The sequence below is a fragment of the Oreochromis aureus genome, linkage group 3 (genome assembly GCF_013358895.1).
Source record: "Oreochromis aureus strain Israel breed Guangdong linkage group 3, ZZ_aureus, whole genome shotgun sequence".
Classification (NCBI taxonomy): Eukaryota; Metazoa; Chordata; class Actinopteri; order Cichliformes; family Cichlidae; genus Oreochromis; species Oreochromis aureus.
In genome coordinates, this window is record NC_052944.1 from 73,707,833 (window position 1) to 73,728,717 (window position 20,885).

The 20,885-nt window shown below is 39.4% G+C and overlaps 1 protein-coding gene and 2 long non-coding RNA genes across 3 annotated transcripts; 2 read left to right on the forward strand and 1 right to left on the reverse strand.

Annotated features, from left to right (window-relative positions):
- Positions 1-310: 310 nt before the first annotated feature.
- On the reverse strand, positions 311-4,242 carry LOC120437584. The gene is made up of 3 exons (XR_005611260.1): positions 4,138-4,242; positions 1,515-1,589; positions 311-1,316 (listed from the first exon to the last, which is right to left on the reverse strand). It is a non-coding gene; the product is annotated as an uncharacterized LOC120437584 (long non-coding RNA).
- Positions 4,243-8,276: 4,034 nt separating this feature from the next.
- LOC120437558 lies at positions 8,277-9,095 on the forward strand (the record flags this gene model as incomplete). The annotated part of the gene is made up of 1 exon (XM_039608132.1): positions 8,277-9,095. A coding segment is annotated over one exon (819 nt), but the record flags the coding sequence as incomplete, so codon positions are not given.
- Positions 9,096-15,181: 6,086 nt separating this feature from the next.
- Positions 15,182-17,191, forward strand: LOC120437579. The gene is made up of 3 exons (XR_005611255.1): positions 15,182-15,366; positions 15,516-15,609; positions 15,827-17,191. It is a non-coding gene; the product is annotated as an uncharacterized LOC120437579 (long non-coding RNA).
- Positions 17,192-20,885: the final 3,694 nt, after the last annotated feature.

Sequence of the window (20,885 nt, forward strand, 5' to 3'; positions counted from 1 at the left end):
ATCAGGCTGATAGTTTGACAAACTGGAAGATGTCCTATTTCAAATTTCCACTGCTGTATGTTAAATAGACAAAATTCCACATAAGAGATTAAACATGAGCCTAACTACACCCACCAACAGTCTGCTGGTGATGATCAGAGGTTACAGCCATGAACTGGAGTCACTTTATTTCTCATCTGGTGTCAGGATCTCTCAGGAGGATGGAAAACATCACTGTGGTAAAGATCATGAGGAAAACTCTGCCACTGTGACCTGACTATGGATAAACAGAGTCAATACATTGATCCTCACTGTAGTGCTGGAGGCCATGCAGAGTAAATACCTCATTAAACACCATGTTTCTGACAGTTTAACAAAATAACTTCAGCTTTGTCTCAATTTAGACAAAAGTTTTAAGACCTGCCTGTAATTGAATTCATATACTGGAATATGTCACCCGGCTGACAACTGAGTAAACTGAATATCATCTTATAGCAAATACATTTTTCAAACAACAATCCAGACAAGCTTGTGTAATTTACACACATACATTAACACTGTACATGACCGCTCAACAATAACAAATATAAACACTAAATTTTATTTTCTTTTTAATTAATGTGTTGACAATGGAAAATGACAAATAATTATGATAAATGTCAGACATGCACTCTTTGGTCCTTCTGCTCCTCCCCTCATCATGTGACTCAGTGGGCACATGGAGGCTACAGCCAGTAAGAAAGTGCAACATGTAAGTGAACAACAGTGCTTTTCATTTATATTTGATCTCTCTGAAATATAATTTATAAAATTTCAAGTGAAAAACTGTGAGTTTAGTAATTCCCAGTGTAACATTTTCATATTTAGCACACTGACCTCATACATCATGGGACACTGCTCTCCCCTACACGAGCTGCCTTTATAAGTTGATATAAGATATGGATGCTCTGTATCAGTAATACTGATCCTGTAATTACTTTTTTACATGTCTGACTGATGCCAAATGTTGCGGCACTAGCAGAAAGTGAGTACACATGAATGACACACGACATTTCCACACATACACGACTAATTCAGCCAGAGGTGGACACGTTTCCATTACGTTTTCTAAGTCATGGTTCAGTTTGTGTAATCATAGTCTAACTTTATTTATTCATGCAGTGAATATTTTCCACTGGGAGAGATTTCTGTGAATGAGTGAGCTTCATCCGGTGACCCATCCAGTCTGTGAGGACCTGAGGATAATGGACTCCTTTCTTTTGTTCCGTGTTCACAGACATTACAGCTGTCTTCATGTTACTTCACTGAGGTTACATCTGTGTTGGGTTTGTGTTAGCCTGGTTGAAGAAGATGGTGTCAGTTCAAAGTTCAACTTAAATCGATGTGTCTGTTCCCGTCAACTCTGACTGTGGCTGCTGTCCATGGTGCTTAAATGATGCTACTGATTATTCCTGTGTGATGTTATTGTTGCACATACTCTATGTGTGTGTGTGTGTGTGTGTGTCTATGTGTGTGTTCTACACTGTATTACACACCTCTTCTCTTCTGTCCAGTTTCATCGAGTTTGTCCTCCTGGCTTTGAACATTTCTTACTGGCATATTTCTGTCACCTCAGTGTGAGAAAAAAGTAAACAAGAAAAGAAGCAAAGAGTTAATGCTGGATTAAAAAGATCCATAACAATAATAATAGCCTAACTACAGCTGTGTTATACTGTGCATACATGTAGTGTAATACTGTGCTGTGTAACGGCTGATCAGTGTTCATGTGGTCATATGCTAAACAGAAGCTGCTGTCTGAGCTTCTCTCTCATTCTGCTGCCTGCATGACTTTTAGCTGGTTGGTAAATATTCCCTGAGCAAAATTCCCGAGGTGGTGTTGTTGCATTTTCACACCACTGTGTGTATTGCTGTTGTCTCCTGTCACAGTATGATCAGACACAGAACACACACTTCAAAGTTAGTCACAGAAGAGATTTAATTGAACATAAATCAGGTTTTGACTTTAAATAGTGACAGCTGGAGTGGATATTAATTCATGACATACTTTTAATCATCTTTTTTGTTGTCTAAATATGGGTTAGTTATTGTTACCTGCTTTATTCACGTTGCTTGCTTTTTTGCAGTGTATGATTTTTCAATAATTTCCTATTAGGTTTTTTTTTTTAATTGTTTAGTATATTTTTCAGCAAAAGCTTTTAAAATTCACAGACTGAGCTGAGTGAGAAGTTTTCTGTGTACAGCTATCTGTTTTACTGTAACAAGTTTTCTTCCTGTTATTGTCACATCTATGTTACTTTGAATATGTGGCATTTGTTTATCAGGTGTGTACTCACAGCTGATTGGTGAAGAGGACAGGAATGTGGTTGTTAAGGAGTAACTGGGCACACTGATGTCATACAGTTCTGAGGTCTTTATAAAACTGCTGGCACGGAAATACAGATCACTTTGGTCTGTGTGCTGAAGTCTTTACTTTGCCCACAGATTTCAATTTTTTTTTTTTATTTCAGATTTATTCTTAGATTTTTTTTTACCCTGGTGTTAAGAAGATTGTTACGAGTGATCCTCCAAAAGAACCAGTAAGTCTTTTAAAATTGTATATTTAAGTATTTTGTGCAAACGTGGACAAAATTCTCCAGAACAGCTGTGGTTTTATGGAGGCTACAGCTAAATACAGCTAAACAGCCTCCTCCATAGTACAATATACATTTTTATACAGTGACGTCATTTTGAAGTCCTTTGGCTGATGATTGATGATGGTTATGTTTGTGTTGTTCTGTGGAGATCATTCAAGAAATGAACCTGTTAAACACTCAGACCTGCTTTAGATTTAACCGCTTTAGTTATGATGCACTATAGTCCAACCTACCAAACGTCACTCTAATGCGACTTCCTCAAGAAACATCAAAGTGGAAGTGTTGAGTTTAAACAAGTGACTAAAATATTTCTTTATTCAAAGCTTATATTCAATATCATGTTGTCAGATTTTTAACTCCGGTTCTGTGATTTACTAAAAGTACCAACAGAATCAGACATTTAGTACTAGTTAAGACGAGAACACTGATATGGATGCTGTGACATTATTGAGGATGACTTTGGTGTTTGTCGACATCTTCATGTTTGTCTCTTCAGGTGAGATTTAACTGTTAGAATGAAATGGAGCCTGTGTGTCTTGGACAGCAGTTTTCAGCATAGAGACAAAGAACTTTAATGTGTGTGTTACTGCTTTAAATTTATTAACAATATTGTTTATATATATAGTAGTAAAAAAAAAAAAATCAGTAAATGCTGTTTTAACTTCTATGTAAATTCGTTTTTCTGAGGTTCTAATTAATGTGTTATTATGTTATGTTATCAAGAAGAAACGAAAAAAAACCCTTGAGATATTTAAACTCCTTCACCTGGGGCAACAACTCATTCCCTACCTGAGTGGGCGCTCACCACTTTTCTGACAGAGCTCTACAGCCTCAGACTTTGAGGTGCTAATTCGCATCCCAGCTGTGTCACTTGGCTTCAAACTGAACCAAGGACAGCTGAATGCAACTGCTCCATGAAGCCAATACAACTGCACCGTCCACCAAATGCTAAGATGACATGCTGTAAACACCAGTCCAGCCTGCTTCCATCCTTTGGCCATGCCTAAAATTTACTAACACTTACTGGGAATTATTCTGATTTGTTGCTGGCAATGTGGACCAAACTATCACTGGAATTGTACAGTCCATGGCAACGAGTCTGATATTCCCCTGAGACTCCCAAACTGGCCTAGTCAAATACCTTCTGCAGGTCAACAAAACACATGTAAAGTGGTCTGGCAAATTCTTACGCACTGTCGAATATCATCAAGAGGATAAATAGCTTGTCCAGCATTCCCCAGCCAGGAAAAAACCTGTGGTTTTCCTCCAGAATCTGACGTTCAACTAATAGAAAGCAACTCTAGTACCCTGAGAGCTCCTTCTCATGGATTCTGAGAAGTGTGATTCCACTAAAGTTGGAGTAGATGCTCCAGTGGGGTCTAACTTAACCTTTAACCTCTCTGATCTGTGTTGTTTCCTCTCTCAGACCACAAAAACATCACAGCTGAGGTTGGACAGGACGTCATTCTGACATGTCGAGCTCCAAACAACAACAAAACCATCATAGCCATAGAGTGGAGCAGACCTGATGTGGAGACAGAATATGTCCTTTTGTATCGGGATGAGCAGTTTGATCCAGAAAACCAGCATCCATCATTTAAGGACCGGGTGGATCTGAAAGACAGACAGATGAAGGCTGGAGACGTGTCTTTGATTCTGAACAATGTGAACATTAATGATGCTGGAGCATACAGATGTCGTGTTGTCCAAGGAGCCAGACAACCTATGACTCCCATCAGCATCACCTACCTTCATGTTGATCCTCCAGGTGAGTGAGTAGAGTTGAGTGTGTGTGTGATCAGAGGTGAAGCTGCTTCCTGGTTGTTGATGTTTGTTTCTAAAGATGTTGTTGATGAGACTTTGTAGAAAGCAGCTGGTCTGAGTGATGTGATCAGAGTGCAGTAGATAATGTCTGACAGCAGTTTGAAGAGGAAATGGATTCTGTTCTGTTCTTCACTCATCACCTACCTGACAGCTGACACCTCACACCTGTTTCTCACCTGCAGGTCAGACAGGAGGAGACACAGACGATGGAGGGAATAGAGGACATCCTGGGCTGGTAGCAAGTATCGGTGTTTTTGGTTTTGCTGTTGGTGTTTTGATGGTTTTCGTGAGCTGCAGAAAATGTAAAGAATCAGATCAGGTCATCTAAATTCTCAGGTCAGAATTCGAATGAGCCTCCTGTGATACACCCTTAAGACAAGTACAAAAAAGACTGTTTGGCTCATCAAAAATAAATTAATAACAATAATAATAATAAATGAAAAAGCTGGAGGTAAAATAGATTCAATAAATATGAAGATTAGCAGACAAATCAAAATCAAAATCAAATCAAAAGGAACTATTTTTCTGTCTTCAACATTTTTTATTCATCCTTAACTTTAAATTCTTCATTAAACAGAGTCCTAATGCCTCTGTTTCATGAGTCATATATGAAACAAGAGCAGATCAACAAGTAAATATTGTTAAATATTTCAACTGTAGCTATAAATTGTAAACTACATACAGACTACAATTAATATAGTTTTGTTCTGCATGTATATGTTAGTACATCTCTGAGCTGTCATTGATTCTGAACTAAAATGTTTGACTTTTATTTTACATCCATGGGTTATGCAACTAGTGAATAGAAAAAAAAAAGTTATTGCATTATATTATTATTATTACTGTTATTGTAGATGTTTGCTCTGTGAAGCTTCAACTTTTCTGTTTCTTTATTTTATAAAGTTTTGAAAATCTGTTGTCTTAAGCTTTATTTTAATTTGTTTTTTCATGGTCAATAAAGTTTTAACTGCATTAATATTGAATACTTCTTGATTATGTCTTTATTTATTTATTTTCTAATCAGGTGTTCTGACTTAAACCACGATGGCCTCAGTGTCACGGCCGGGTGGCCAGTTTGTGATGTGGATCCAAAAGCAAAACACTTGAGGAGGAAACAAACTTAACAAACAGCAAGCCTTTTATTTAGACTGCATGAATAAAATAAACGAAAAGCAGAACAGAACTCAAATGAAGCTAAAGATAAAGTAAACTGGAGAAACTAAAACTGAAAACTTAATACAGAATATGAAACCTGGACATAGGAAAAAACCTGGAAAATGACATACGATAAACAGACAGCCTGAGGAGGAACAAAGAGAAACTTAATGTATACAGAAAAGTGAAGAGGACGTGGAAACACATGGGGAACACAGCAGGGGTCCATTCTTCGTACCTCGCTAAGTAAGTTAGCTGGATTTGATTGTTGACGATTTCGCGTGATCGCAACAGCGATATTTCTCCACTGTTTTACCATAAATAAATATTATCAATGTAACTAAAGATAATGCAGTATTTGATTCTTTTATTGATTTCATACAGATACATACAGGTCATTTCCTAAAAAAAGGGAAATGTACTATTAATCATTCTATTTCATGTATTTGATTATTTCAGATGTAATTCATATTTTAGAGTAGTAATAGTAAAACACTTCGTGTAATCAAGATGAGAGACCACGGCTATAAAAGCGATAAATAATTTTAAAAAAAGATATATATCTCCCAACTTACTGTGCATGCTTCAGTCACCCCTTGCATGGGAACAGGTAAAAGTGATGGAGTGTTATGTAAAACTACCACAAAAAAACCCACAATGTCAATAAATGTCACAGTACAAAAAGCATTTTAATTATGGCAACAACCAAATATTTTACATTGTACAAATAGAATTATGAGCTCATTTACCAGTTATGAAGGTGCTGCTACTGCACCCCGGCTGCTCGTCTGAGGAAGAGCTGCCCCCAGGGATGCCCTCAACAATGGGTCTGGTGGCATTCAACCCTAGGGCCAGCTCCTCTGTCGGGGTGTGACGAGGGGGTGCAGGACCACCACCTGTCTTTATTTGCTCTGCCCTTTTCTTGGTTGCTGTTATAAACAAACAAACAGATTATTCCAGGGTCTCTTGTCATAGACTAAAAGCAATATAAGTGATAAATATTACCATTCTGTAGAATATTCTTATATTTCACTTTTACTTGTTCCCATGTTCTAGTGGGTCCTGTTGTGGCTCTAATGTGAAAGAGGATATAATGTAATATAATATAATAAATTACTTACGAGTTTAATTTGTCAGCAACTTTCTGCCAGCCCTCTCTCCTTGCTTTTGCAGCCTTTGCAGTGTTCCCCTGCGTTTTAATTAAACTCTGAAACTCCTGATATCCCTCAATCAAGAGTTCTTGCTCTGCTGCAGAAAAATACTGAGCGCGCTCCTTCGACATCTTCGCCGACCAATCAAAGGGTTGCCGATCAATGTTTCTACTATCGATGCGTAGCCCCTTTTAAGCCACCCAGTGATCTCACATGACTTCATCCAGCTATACTAATCGTCAACAACAGGTGTGTTCGGAGAACCGGAATAGCGAGCTCAAAGTTAGCGCGATGATTTGATCTTGGATGTAGTAAGCGAGGTACGAAGAACGGACCCCAGGAATGACATAGGTCTGATGAGACAGGAAGAAACAAAACTGAACACACTGGACAGAGGATGCAAGACTGTCAAAATAAAACACTAACACACACATTAAGACCATTGAAGACACACAGACTTGACACTGGGACCAGGAGAAAAATAGACATGTTAAGAAGACAGACTGAGAGTGGTCAAGAGAGTGAGGGACATAGAGAGGGCGAGAGGGATGCAAGGGAGAACACACACTCACCATTGATGGAAGGGACAGACAGGGAAGACAAAGGCAGGAGTGGCCAAGTTCAGAAAAACAAAAAAAAGTTGCAATAGTTCTGGAGGCCGGCTCAGTGTTGCCAACTTAGCGACTTTGTCGCTATATTTAGCGAGTTTTCAGACCCCCTAGCGACTTTTTTAAGAAAAAAAGTCGCTAAAAAAAAAAGACATGAAAGCGCTTATCGCTTTTACTCTCAACAAGCAGCGGGTGCTGTAACACAGTCAGTTCTTCTTTTACTCTTTTACTCTTATGCTGTTTTGTGGATTACAAGGTTTAAAACTACTTATAAACACACACACACAAAGTAACTCCACCAGAGTGCCTATTTCGGATCACTTTTGCCAGTCCAAGCCCGGGTAAAGGAGCAGGGTTGGAATTGTGACATTAAAAAAAACAATAATTGCTAAAAGAAATTTAATTTGTAGTTCTAAATAAATTCTAACTGCATTTAGGACGTTTTTTACTCACTTTATGTCTCTTCCACGATGTTATTTCTCTCTCCAACAACATAGGTTACAATTACATTAGCATGACCAATTATGCAAATTAGGTGATGACGTCATTTAGCGACTTCTAGCGACTTTAGGACAACCAATAGCGATTTTCCTTACTGAGGAGTTGGCAACACTGGGCCGGCTATGTGACCAGTGGCAGAAACAAAAAGGGATTCAGGAGGGTAGAGTATCACTTCCTGTTCCTGCTCAAACAAAGTGGTGTTTCTGAGTAGCTTATCTGCTTAGCAATTTAATTAAAAACTTTTAGATACATTCTTTTTTCATAGTATAATCTTCACGTGCTTCATCCGAAGCACCCTTTCTGTGTACTCACTACCTAATTTATAGCCAAAGTATTCACTCACTGTCTCTGTACTGTTTCACTAGCTTAGCTTAGCTCGTAGCCGACTCGTTAGCACCATGGCTACTTCACCTGTCCCTCCTGCACTTTCCTGCTCATTGTGTCAGATGTTTAGTTACTCCTCTGCCTCCTTTAGCAGTAGTGATACTTGTAACAAATGTAGCATATTTGCAGCTCTGGAGGCCAGGATTACTGAATTGGAGACTCGGCTTCGCACCCTTCATTCACCCGTAGCTAGCCAGGCCCCTGTAGCTGGTGCAGCCGAAGATAGCGCAGGCCCCGCTAGCTGTTCCCCGGCAGACCCCAAGCAGCTGGGGAAAGAGGGCGGCTGGGTGACGGTGAGGAGGAAGCATAGTCTTAAACAGAAGCCCCAGGTACACCACCATCATGTGTCTAACCGTTTTTCCCCACTCGGCGACACACCCGCCGGGGGTCAAACTCTGGTAATTGGTGATTCTGTTCTCAGACATGTGAAGCTAGAGACACCGGCAACCATAGTCAATTGTCTTCCAGGGGCCAGAGCAGGCGACATTGAAGGAAATTTAAAACTGCTGGCTAAGGGTAAACGTAAATACAGTAAGATCATAATTCACGTCGGCAGTAATGACACCCGGTTACGCCAATCGGAGGTCACTAAAATCAATATTGAATCGGTGTGTAACTTTGCCAAAACAATGTCGGACTCTGTAGTTTTCTCTGGTCCCCTCCCCAATCAGACCAGGAGTGACATGTTTAGCCGCATGTTCTCCTTAAATTGCTGGCTGTCTGAGTGGTGTCCCAGAAACGATGTGGGCTTCATAGATAATTGGCAAACCTTCTGGAGGAAACCTGGTCTTGTTAGGAGAGACGGCATCTATCCCACTTTGGATGGAGCAGCTCTCATTTCTAGAAATATGGACAAATTTATTAAACCCCCCCAAAATATGACTATCCAGAGTTGAGACCAGGAAGCAGAGTTGCAGTCTTACACGCCTCTCTGCAGCTTCTCTCCTCCTGCTACCCCCCCAAAAAACCCATCTCCATTGAGACTGTGTCAGCTCCCAAACAGACAAAAAACAAACCAAAACCCAGCAATAAACAACTTAAACATAAAAAATCACAAAGAAAGAACAATACAGTATCCACATCTGAACCAAAGAGTAAAACAGTGAAATGTGGATTATTAAATATTAGGTCTCTCTCCTCCAAGTCTCTGTTAGGACATGACTTAATAATTGATCAACAAACCGATTTACTCTGCCTTACAGAAACCTGGTTGCAGCAGGATGATTATGTTAGTTTAAATGAATCAACACCCTCGAGTCATTCTAAAAGAAATCTTGAAGCACAGGCCGAGGGGGCGGTGTGGCAGCAATTTTTCACACCAGCCTATTAATTAACGAAAGACCAAGACAGACTTTTAATTCATTTGAAAGCCTGATGCTTAGCCTCGTCCCAGCTGTAAAACTCAGAAACCAGTCTTACTTGTTATCATCTATCGTCCACCTGGGCCTTACAAAGAGTTTCTGTCTGATTTCTCAGACTTTTTATCTGATTTAGTGCTCAGCTCAGATAAAATAATTATTGTGGGTGATTTTAACATCCATGTAGATGCTAAAAATGACTCAACACAGCATTTAATCTGTTATTAGACTCAATTGGCTTCTCTCAAAATGTAAAAGAACCCACCCACCACTTTAATCACACTCTAGATCTTGTTTTAACATATGGCATAGAAACTGAACATTTAACAGTGTTTCCTGAAAACCCTCTGCTGTCTGATCATTTCCTGATAACATTTACATTTACAATAATTGATTACACAGCAGTGGAGAGTAGACTTTATCAAAGTAGATGTCTTTCTGAAAGTGCTGTAACTAAGTTTAAGAATATAATCCACCCACTGTTATCATCTTCAATGCCCTGTACCAACATAGAGCAGAGCAGCTATCTGAACGCTACTCCAACAGAGGTCGATTATCTTGTTAATAATTTTACCTCCTCACTATACGACTCTGGATACTGTAGCTCCTGTGAAAACTAAGGCCTCAAATCAGAAGTACCTGACTCCGTGGTATAATTCTCAAACACGTAGCCTAAAGCAGATAACTCGTAAGCTGGAGAGGAAATGGCGTGTCACTAATTTAGAGGATCATCATTTAGCCTGGAGAAATAGTTTGCTGCTTTATAAGAAAGCCCTCCATAAAGCCAGAACATCTTACTATTCCTCACTGATTGAAGAAAATAAGAACAACCCCAGGTTTCTCTTCAGCACTGTAGCCAGGCTGACAAAAGTCAGAGCTCTACTGAGCCAACCATCCCTTTAACGTTAACTAGTAATGACTTCATGAACTTCTTCACAAATAAAATTTTTATCATTAGAGAAAAAATTACCAATAATCATCCCACAGATGTAATATTATCTACAGCTACTTTTAGTACCATCGATGTTAAGTTAGACTCTTTTTCTCCAATTGATCTTTCTGAGTTAACTTCAATAATTAATTCCTCCAAACCATCAACGTGTCTTTTAGACCCCATTCCTACAAAACTGCTCAAAGAAGTCCTGCCATTAATTAATGCTTCAGTCTTAAATATGATCAACCTATCTCTAATAATCGGCTATGTACCACAGGCCTTCAAGCTGGCTGTAGTTAAACCTTTACTTAAAAAGCCATCTCTAGACCCAGCTGTCTTAGCTAATTATAGGCCAATCTCCAACCTTCCTTTCATATCAAAAATCCTTGAAAGAGTAGTTGTCAAACAGCTAACAGATCATCTGCAGAGGAATGGCTTATTTGAAGAGTTTCAGTCAGGTTTCAGAGCTCATCACAGCACAGAAACAGCTTTAGTGAAGGTTACAAATGATCTTCTTATGGCCTCTGACAGTGGACTCATCTCTGTGCTTGTCCTGCTAGATCTCAGTGCAGCGTTCGATACTGTTGACCATAATATCCTATTAGAGCGATTAGAACATGCTGTAGGTATTACAGGTACTGCACTGCAGTGGTTTGTATCATATCTATCTAATAGACTCCAATTTGTACATGTAAATGGAGAGTCCTCTTCAGACACTAAGGTCAATTATGGAGTTCCACAGGGTTCAGTGCTAGGACCAATTCTATTTACATTATACATGCTTCCCTTAGGCAGCATCATTAGAAGACATAGCATAAATTTTCACTGCTATGCAGATGACACGCAGCTCTATCTATCCATGAAGCCAGGTAACACACACCAATTAGTTAAACTGCAGGAATGTCTTAAAGACATAAAGACCTGGTTGGCCGCTAACTTTCTGCTTCTTAATTCAGATAAAACTGAGGTTATTGTACTCGGCCCTGAAAATCTTAGAAATATGGTATCTAACCAGATCCTTACTCTGGATGGCATTACCTTGGCCTCCAGTAATGCTGTGAGGAACCTTGGAGTCATTTTTGACCAGGACATGTCCTTCAACGCACATATTAAACAAATATGTAAGACTGCTTTCTTCCATTTGCGCAACATCTCTAAAATTAGAAATATCCTGTCTCAGAGTGATGCTGAAAAACTAGTTCATGCATTTATTACTTCCAGGCTGGACTACTGTAATTCACTATTATCAGGATGTCCTAAAAACTCCCTGAAAAGTCTTCAGCTAATCCAAAATGCTGCAGCAAGAGTCAGACAGGGACTAGAAAGAGAGAGCATATTTCTCCTGTTTTGGCTTCCCTTCATTGGCTTCCTGTTAAATCCAGAATTGAATTCAAAATCTTGCTCCTCACATACAAGGTCTTAAATAATCAGGCCCCATCTTATCTTAATGACCTTGTAGTACCATATCACCCTATTAGAGCACTTCGCTCTCACACTGCAGGCCTACTTGTTGTTCCTAGAGTATTTAAAAGTAGAATGGGAGGGAGAGCCTTCAGTTTTCAGGCCCCTCTTCTGTGGAACCAGCTTCCAGTTTGGATTCGGGAGACAGACACTATCTCTACTTTCAAGATTAGGCTTAAAACTTTCCTTTTTGCTAAAGCATATAGTTAGGGCTGGACCAGGTGACCCTGAATCCTCCCTTAGTTATGCTGCAATAGACGTAGGCTGCCGGGGATTCCCATGATGCATTGAGTTTTTCCTTTCCAGTCACCTTTCTCACTCACTATGTGTTAATAGACTTCTCTGCATCGAATCATATCTGTTATTAATCTCTGTCTCTCTTCCACAGCATGTCTTTATCCTGTTTTCCTTCTCTCACCTCAACCGGTCACAGCAGATGGCCCCGCCCCTCCCTGAGCCTGGTTCTGCCGGAGGTTTCTTCCTGTTAAAAGGGAGTTTTTCCTTCCCACTGTCGCCAAAGTGCTTGCTCATAGGGGGTCATATGATTGTTGGGTTTTTCTCTGTATCTATGAAGCACCTTGAGGCGACTTTTATTGTGATTTGGCGCTATATAAATAAAATTGAATTGAATTGAATTGACGGTGGCAAGAGAACAAGCGGTGGAGACGTGACTGATGCTGGAGTCATTGTGAAGGACAACCGCATGGCCAGCAGCACCTCAACGGGCCAGTGGAGGCAACAGGACTCCCAAAGTGACTTAGCAATGGGGTGTCATGTGTCACAGCAGGTAAGCAGCAACAAAGATGAAGACCGTCAGGTGGCTTGGCAGGTGCCAGCAGGGAAGACAAGAAGCCATGAATCAGAAATTACAAATAACCTCAAAAATATAAAAAGGACTAAATTCACTACTAACTGCAAAACCTTGAACAAAATGCAGCAAAAGGAATTATGCTGGGTCAATGACTCAGCACCCTGACACTCATGCTCAAATTCCAACTTGGTTCTGGTGACTTCACTGAGTAATGACCTCCAGCACTCAATGATGGAGCAGTTTGCAGTCTGGCCTGCGACTCTGTACCTTCAGGTCTGAGGCCATGATTTTTTTTCCAAACTAGATGGTAGAGTGTCAGGACATTTCAGAAGGCATACAAACCATGTAGAGTTCAGGTAATCCGCACCTACATAATTATACATTAATGAATCTGACATTTTGTGAGAATAACTCAAAGGACAGCGTCCCTGGTTTGATTCCTGTTTTTCAGATCATATCTGCCTCTCTCACTGAGGGGGGCGTAACTACATGGAAGGGAACTGAGAGATTTTGTGTACGCTAATGTTTCAGCGGCCTTTTTCTTTGTTTAAAAGCAAAAACAGCACATGCAGAGTGAACTTAAGTGAAAGGTAAGTAAGTTTTTCTCTAAGAAAATGGAAAAAGTCAGTTTCCCGCCACTGTGTTTGAACCAATAGAAAGCTGGTGATCAGAGGAAGAGGGCGGGCTTTACTTGGTGTCAGTGAGAGAAATGAAAAAAAGCTGAAATGAGTGAGAAGGACGATGAAGGAAACATCTGTGCTGTGTCTGCTCTGTAAGTAGAATCTCTGTGTTTGTTTGAATTCTTGTACTTTGACTGTCTGCTCTCCTGATAACTGATGATGGAGGAGAAGACATGAAAAACAAATCAGGCTGAATTCAAGTTCAAAACACCACGAGGACCAACTGCAGGTCTGAACTGACTCTTTATCTTTGCTCAGGAGTCGAGGAAACACAGCAGGCAGTGAAAAGCTCAAATCATTCACTCATTATATCAACACAGTTGGACAGTGTAACAGTAATATTTATATTTAATGCATATTCTTCTTTATATCTCCACAGTGCAGTCAGTGCACCTACAGTAACAATGATAGTTTAAAGAGCTCTTTAGATAAAAAGGAGCAGAGACTGTTTAAAATCGGTTTCCTCCAACAGAAAACTTGGTGTAAAATGCTAAAATATGTTGACTTATTGTTTGAGATAAATCTGAAATTATTATTACTATTTCATTTTCCGTGTTAACCCTGGATTGGACTGGTGGCCTGTCACATTGCTGCTACTCGACCAGTGAAAGCTGGGCTCGAAAGTTTCCTCAAACAAAAGATAGAAAATGAGTTAAAAAGACAGATGATGCTCTCTCTTGTTTTTCAATCTTAAACACTTTATTTAGACTTTTAAACATGTTGCATCGAATAGAAAATGAGCAGATATATCAGGGAGACGAGTTTGTGTGTTTGTCAGCTGTTTGTGTGGAGTTGTTCTTTATGTTCACCTCAAATCAACCTGAGTGTCATTTCTCTTTAGTTCTGATCTCACTGCTGAGCTGCACAACAAACCAAGGTCAGTAACCTTCTTCTGTCACAGTTTAAACCTGAGAAATGCTCACTGATATGACCTGATTGGGTTCATGTTTCACAATGTAAAGTCTAAAAGATCATCAGTTTTCATTTTAACCCTCACAGCTCGTCTGACTGTGAGTCCCAGCAGCTCTCAGTTCTTTAAAGGAGACTTTGTGTCTCTGAGCTGTGAGGAGGACGACAGCTCTGCTGGATGGACTCTGAGGAGAAACACAAGCAAACGACAGAGGACTCAGTGTGGAGTTGAATGGGGAACAACAGTTGGTTCAGCCAATTGTTCTTGTAACATCACCAATACCTACAAATCAGACAGTGGAGTTTACTGGTGTGAGTCCAGAGAGGGTCCCATCAGTAACATGGTTAACCTGACAGTCACTGGTAAGCTGAGTGTGTGGAGTTAGTGTTGATGAAGCTGTGTGTAAATGGATGAAATGCTGTAGTTTGTCTCTGTGTTGAGGTGGATCAGTGATCCTGCAGAGTCCTGTCCTCCCTGTGATGGAGGGAGATGACGTCACTCTGCTCTGTAAAACAAAGACCACTCCCTCCAACCTCCCAGCTGCTTTCTATAAAGATGGCTCCCTCATCAGGAAGCAGCCTACAGGTCACATGACCATCCAGCATGTTTCCAGGTCTGATGAAGGCCTCTACAAGTGTGACATCAGCGGTCATGGAGAGTCTCCATCCAGCTGGATCACTGTCACAGGTGACACACTCACCTGTCTGTGTTTCTGCAGCTTTCAACATTCACAATGTGACGACAACTTAATGACTGTGTTTGCTTTATTTTAGACAAACACACCACCACACCTCCACCTACATCCACACCTCCACCTGCATCCACCTCTGCTCCTGGTTCCACCTCCATCACTCTTCTTCCATCACTCTCTCCTCCTGTTCTCTCTGTGTTGTCATGTGTTGGATCAGTCTGTGTTGTGGTTCTACTGGTGTTACTGGTTCTACTGATGAGACGATGTGTTCACAGGAAACCTGAAGGTGAGACTCAGACTTCCTGATCTTTCATGTCTGAGTTTGTTTAGTAGAATAAAGTTCACATTCTGTATGATCACAGTAACAACTTTATATAAATGTAATCTCTGTTTTGATATTTAATTTATATTATTGTTCATGTTGGATCATTTCAGCAGATCAAGAAGAAACTGGAGAAGATGACATCATCACTCATGTCATGTACAGTTTCATCAAATCATCAACAACAGCCAGTCAGACAAAGCAGAGGTGATGTTGTGTTTTCTTCATGTTTTTATACTGTGAGGACATTTGTGCAGAGTAGATCAGGGGTTCCATTATGTTTATCTATATTTTTTCATTATTGATCGATACTGAAAGTTAAAGAAACAAGAACACATTCATCATTTGGGGATGCTTTGAGTTCAACAGATTTTCTGGGATCATGTTAGCAGTGTTCAACCTTTCCTTGTTGTCTCCTCAGCAGGAAGTGAAGCCAGAGAGCAAAAGGATCTCAATCCCCTGCTTAAGATCCAGTAAAACATCTCCAGTCCTCTAAAGTTTCTCTTCTTTGGCTTTTAGATGCATCCTTGATCCGAATGATTATCTCACTTGTTATAAGTTTGCCAAAACTGATGGCATGCTAAAAAAGGGGGACTCAACTATTTGAATCAGCTGTGTAGGAGTAGTGATGCATCTAAAAAGTAAAAACAACCAGTTGGGGAAACATGTGACTTTTGCTTATGTTGAATTTTAGCTCATTTTTTACTATGTAAAAAGGTACAACATGATGGCTGCTAAGATGTTTGATTTATTTTTAAATGGACATTTATGCAGCGTGGCACCGAGGGCACATTTAAATATGTAGTTTAATTATACGTTTGTTTCCTTTGAGTATAATTTGATAAGTCAGATGTAACCGTGTCTGTTTATCTCTGTACTTACTGAGTGTTGTTCACTGTGAGCTGGACTGTGTGTTTGTGGTCTGTGGTTAACTGAAGCTAACAGCTCTGCAGTCATCCAGCATCCTGTTTCTGATAGAAAGAAAACACTTCAGCTGCAGGTGTTTCAACACAGAGCTGTTTATTTTAAAATCAGGAAGGAACATCATTTGGAAAAGCATCTAAACTCTGCACACAGGCCATCAGTTCATTTAAAGAGAAAATTATATTGAGAAATTATTTTAATATTATTCACAATTTTTTCTTTAAATTCACCTTTTTTAAATTTAACTGAAATTAAAATTTAAAACTCTATCTCTGTGTCTCTACTGAGATCCTGAATCTATAAAGTTTATATATTTATAAGTTTATACTTTCTGTGACATCCTGACATGTGGTGTAACTGCAGTCTGAAGCTGATGAGACGTCTCACTGCAGTGTGTGCTGGTTTGTCTAATAATAGTGTTCATGCTGTGAGAACATGTTTGCTTTCTGCTCTGTGGTGAAGTGTTAAAAAGCAGAAGGCAGCTTTGTGGTCGTCTGACTTCTTTATCACAGAAACACCTCCAAGTTCTTTGTGGTCACTCTGAGTTTCACAGCAGAGATGTGAAGATGAGAAAATTTTGAAAAGCTGCTGTAGTTTATTAAAATAATCTCTTCATGAAGGTAACAATAAAACATAAATAAATCAGCCTTTTTACAGCCATATTGCTAAGCTGATGAAAAGTTTGACTTGATCCTGTTTGGTTGAGGCTAACTGATACACTCCTCTCTTCACTGCAGGAAACAACAAACATTAAACCACAGAAACAGCAGCAGCATCATTTAGTGTTGGAGACAGAAGAGTTTCTGTCTTTGTCCTCTAAATTACCCAGAAACCAACTGACAATTTATTTTTTAATTTTGTTAAATAAAACATCAGAATTAATCTTGAATCTTTTCTTTCTTCGTCCCCTGTGAAACATTCATTGTGTCACACTCAATCTTTCAGATGAAACAGAACTGAAGTGTTTTAGTGTCTGAAACTAGAAACTGATGAACTGGACTTTCTTCAGGATCCTGAACTCCGAGCTCATCCTGCTAAACCTCTCAGTGAAGTGAAAATGCACCTGAATCACATTTAATGTCTGCTCCCATCTACTGGTGAAACTGGGTATTACAGCACAGCTGATAACCTCTTTAACATCCAGCAGGTCACCACTTTAATGCGGGTTAGAGTTTAATATCAGGCTGATAGTCTGACAAACTGCAAGATATCCTTCTTCAAATCAGTTCAGTTATACAATTTCCCTTTTGTACATTAAATAGACAAAAATCTATTTTAAGATTAAACATGAGCCTAACTACACCCACCAACAGTCTGCTGGTGATGTTCAGAGGTTACAGCCATGAACTGGAGTCACTTTATTTCTCATCTGGTGTCAGGATCTCTCAGGAGGATGGAAAACATCACTGTGGTAAAGATCATGAGGAAAACTCTGCCACTGTGACCTGACTATGGATAAACAGAGTCAATACATTGATCCTCACTGTAGTGCTGGAGGCCATGCATAGGCCATCTCATTAAACACCATGTTTCTGACAGTTTTATAAAATAACTTCAGCTTTGTCTCAATTTAGACAAAAGTTACAGCTCATAAAAATCTTTATGTTTTAAGACCCGACTGAGATTTAATTCATATATTGATTTGTGTCATCAGTTTATACAAGAATATAAACAGAATATCATTTTGTAGCAAAAACATTAGTAAAATCCAGGTAAGCTTGTTTATTTTACACACATACACATTACACTGTACATGAACACTCCATCCAGTTTTGGGCACTTATCTCGACATAACCAGAGTACCACCAACACCAGTTTCGGTCAGTGAAGATATTTTCATCAGATTTTAACACTTTTACTGAGGACATATCTTTCCCAACTACAACATGAACTGTGTACAAAATCTCCCAGCCAACAATACAAATATTGAGCTCACCATAACCTTGAATACATGAAGTGGAATCAGAAATTCTTCAGAACCTCTTCGCTTGTTGCCGCCTGACGCTACAGTTGGTTAGATAATTTCACCCTCATGACTCCACACTCACATCTACACTGACCAATACCAAATTAAAACCTCAATGTATTTAATTAATGCTTAAACAATGAAAAATAACAAGTAATTTTGTTAAATGTCAGGCATGCACTCTTTGGTCCTTCTGCTCCTCCCCTCATCACGTGACTCAGTGGGCACATGGAGGCTACAGCCAGTGAGAAAGTGGAACATGGTGTGGAAATATTTCACTGCTGTAAATGAACAAAAGTGCTTTTCATTTATATTTCAGCTCTCTGAAATATATCCAGTTCTCTGATACTGACCCTGTAATTACTTATTTAATATCTGACTGATGCCAAATGCTGCAGCACTAGCAGAGAGCGAGTACACATGAACGACACAAGACATTTCCACACATGCACGATTCATTCAGCTTGAGCTGAACAGGTTTCCATTACATTTTCTAAGTCATGGTTCTGTCTGTTTAATCATAGTCTGAATTCATTTATTCATGCAGTGAACATTTTCCTTGAAATGTAGAAGCTGCTCCACTGGACGAGATTTCTGAGTGAGGATTTCTGTGAATGAGTGAGCTTCATCCGGTGACCCGTCCAGTCTGTGAGGGCCTGAGAATAATGGACTTCTTACTTTTGTTCCATGCTCACAGACATTACAGGTGTCTTCATGTTTCTTCACTGAGGTTACATCTGTGTTGGGTTTGTGTTAGCCTGCTTGAAAAAGATGGTGTGAGTTCAAAGTTCAACTTAAATTTACTTCTTTCAGGAACTCTGACTGTGGTTGCTGTCCATGGTGCTGATCAGCAACTGGAACGATGCTAATGATTATTCCGCATATTGTTGTTGCACACTGTGATATCATGACGTCAGTGTTAGATTCAAATAACTTTTACATTTTTAGCTGTCTACAAATTGTAATATGCTGATAATTTCTTTCTTTTCTAAATTAAATGAATGACTGAACTTAGTCGTTTTAATGAGTGCAGTTACAGACTTCAAGCAGAAAGTAGGTTTTATTTCTGACTGTGTTTATTAAATATGTTCACTGTACTCTGGAATAAATGTTTTGCTTCACTTTGGAAATATACAGAAAATCAAACCAGACTTTAATCAAAGCAAGAGATGGAAATGAAATTATAAAGATTCAAGTACACTCAGAAAAATATGAAATCCTGAAACAAGAAGAATCAAATGTCACTTTATTTTTCAGTTTGTAACAGTGTTCATGGACCTAATCGAACACAGGAAACGTGAGACTGACTGTTAAACACTCAGTGAAACAATGAAAAATGTGTGAAAACTGTCAGAGAAGGGTTTGCAGCATTTAAATACTCATCTGTTCATTTTAAATTCACACGTGACCATGCTGCAGCAGGGTTTGGCCTGTTCATGCTGTAGGTCATGATTCAAAAACATGGGTAATTTTAGTCCATTGATAGGTGGTTGCTATAGGCCGCACATCATGATATCATGCATAATTCAACTTTTATGGAAGTGAATGATGGGCTATTTTGTCAAGTGATTTTGTTTGGTGCCTTCATGAGGTTGTATAGAGAAAAAAGGTCATTTTACAACATTGCTAGGGAACATGATGATACCATGACCTCAGATAAAGATGGGAATCTTAAAGACGCAGAGATTTATCGCATGTTTAGTTTTGGTTGATCAACTCATGATTGCTCACAAAGAGTGTGCAGACAAAACAAACACAGAGACACAGAGACTCACTGGCTGGCTGCTGGCAATTTGTTTTAAAATCCAGGAGGATAAATGTGATAAAGCTCAACAGAAGACAAGAGAAGTTAAGTGTTAGCAAAAACTAACACACAGACATAAAAGCTTCTCTCTCGCTCTGCTGCCTGAATGTCTTTTAGCTGGTTGGTAAATATTCCCTGGACAAAATTCCCTCGGTGGTGTTGTTGAATTTTCCCTTTTTAACATCAAAGCTCCAGAGCTCTCTGTCACCACCCCCCCAGCACTGTGTGTATTGCTGTTGTCTCTTCTCACTGTATGATCAGACACACAACACGCACAGTCAATCTGTACCAGTGACAAACACTCACTGCTGAAGCAGTTTGAGCTGCATATACAGAGCTTTTCAGCATCCAACAATTAATTAGAAAGTGATCTTGATTTTAATTTTAATATTCTTTTATTGGTTTTTAAATGTCTTAATGGTCTTGGGCCTTCTTATCTCTCAGATCTGCTTTTACCATATGAACCATTACCTCTGGTACTGGCCTTTTGATTGTCCCTAAAGTCACATACTCATGGAGAGGCAGCTTTTCAGTGTTATGGTCCTCGTCTGTAGAACAGCCTGCCGGAGGAGCTCAGGGCTGCAGGGGGGATGTGTGTGTGTATGTATCCATGATTGTTTATGTTAATGAGAGTGTGGGAAGTGAGTTGGAGGGCGGGTGGGCTGCTTTTAACCATGTAAAGCACTTTGTGCTACATTGTTTTATGAAAAGTGCTTTATAAATAAAGACAGATTGATTGATTGTTTGATTGATTAAGACTATTCTGAATTGAAAACTTAACAAGGCGAG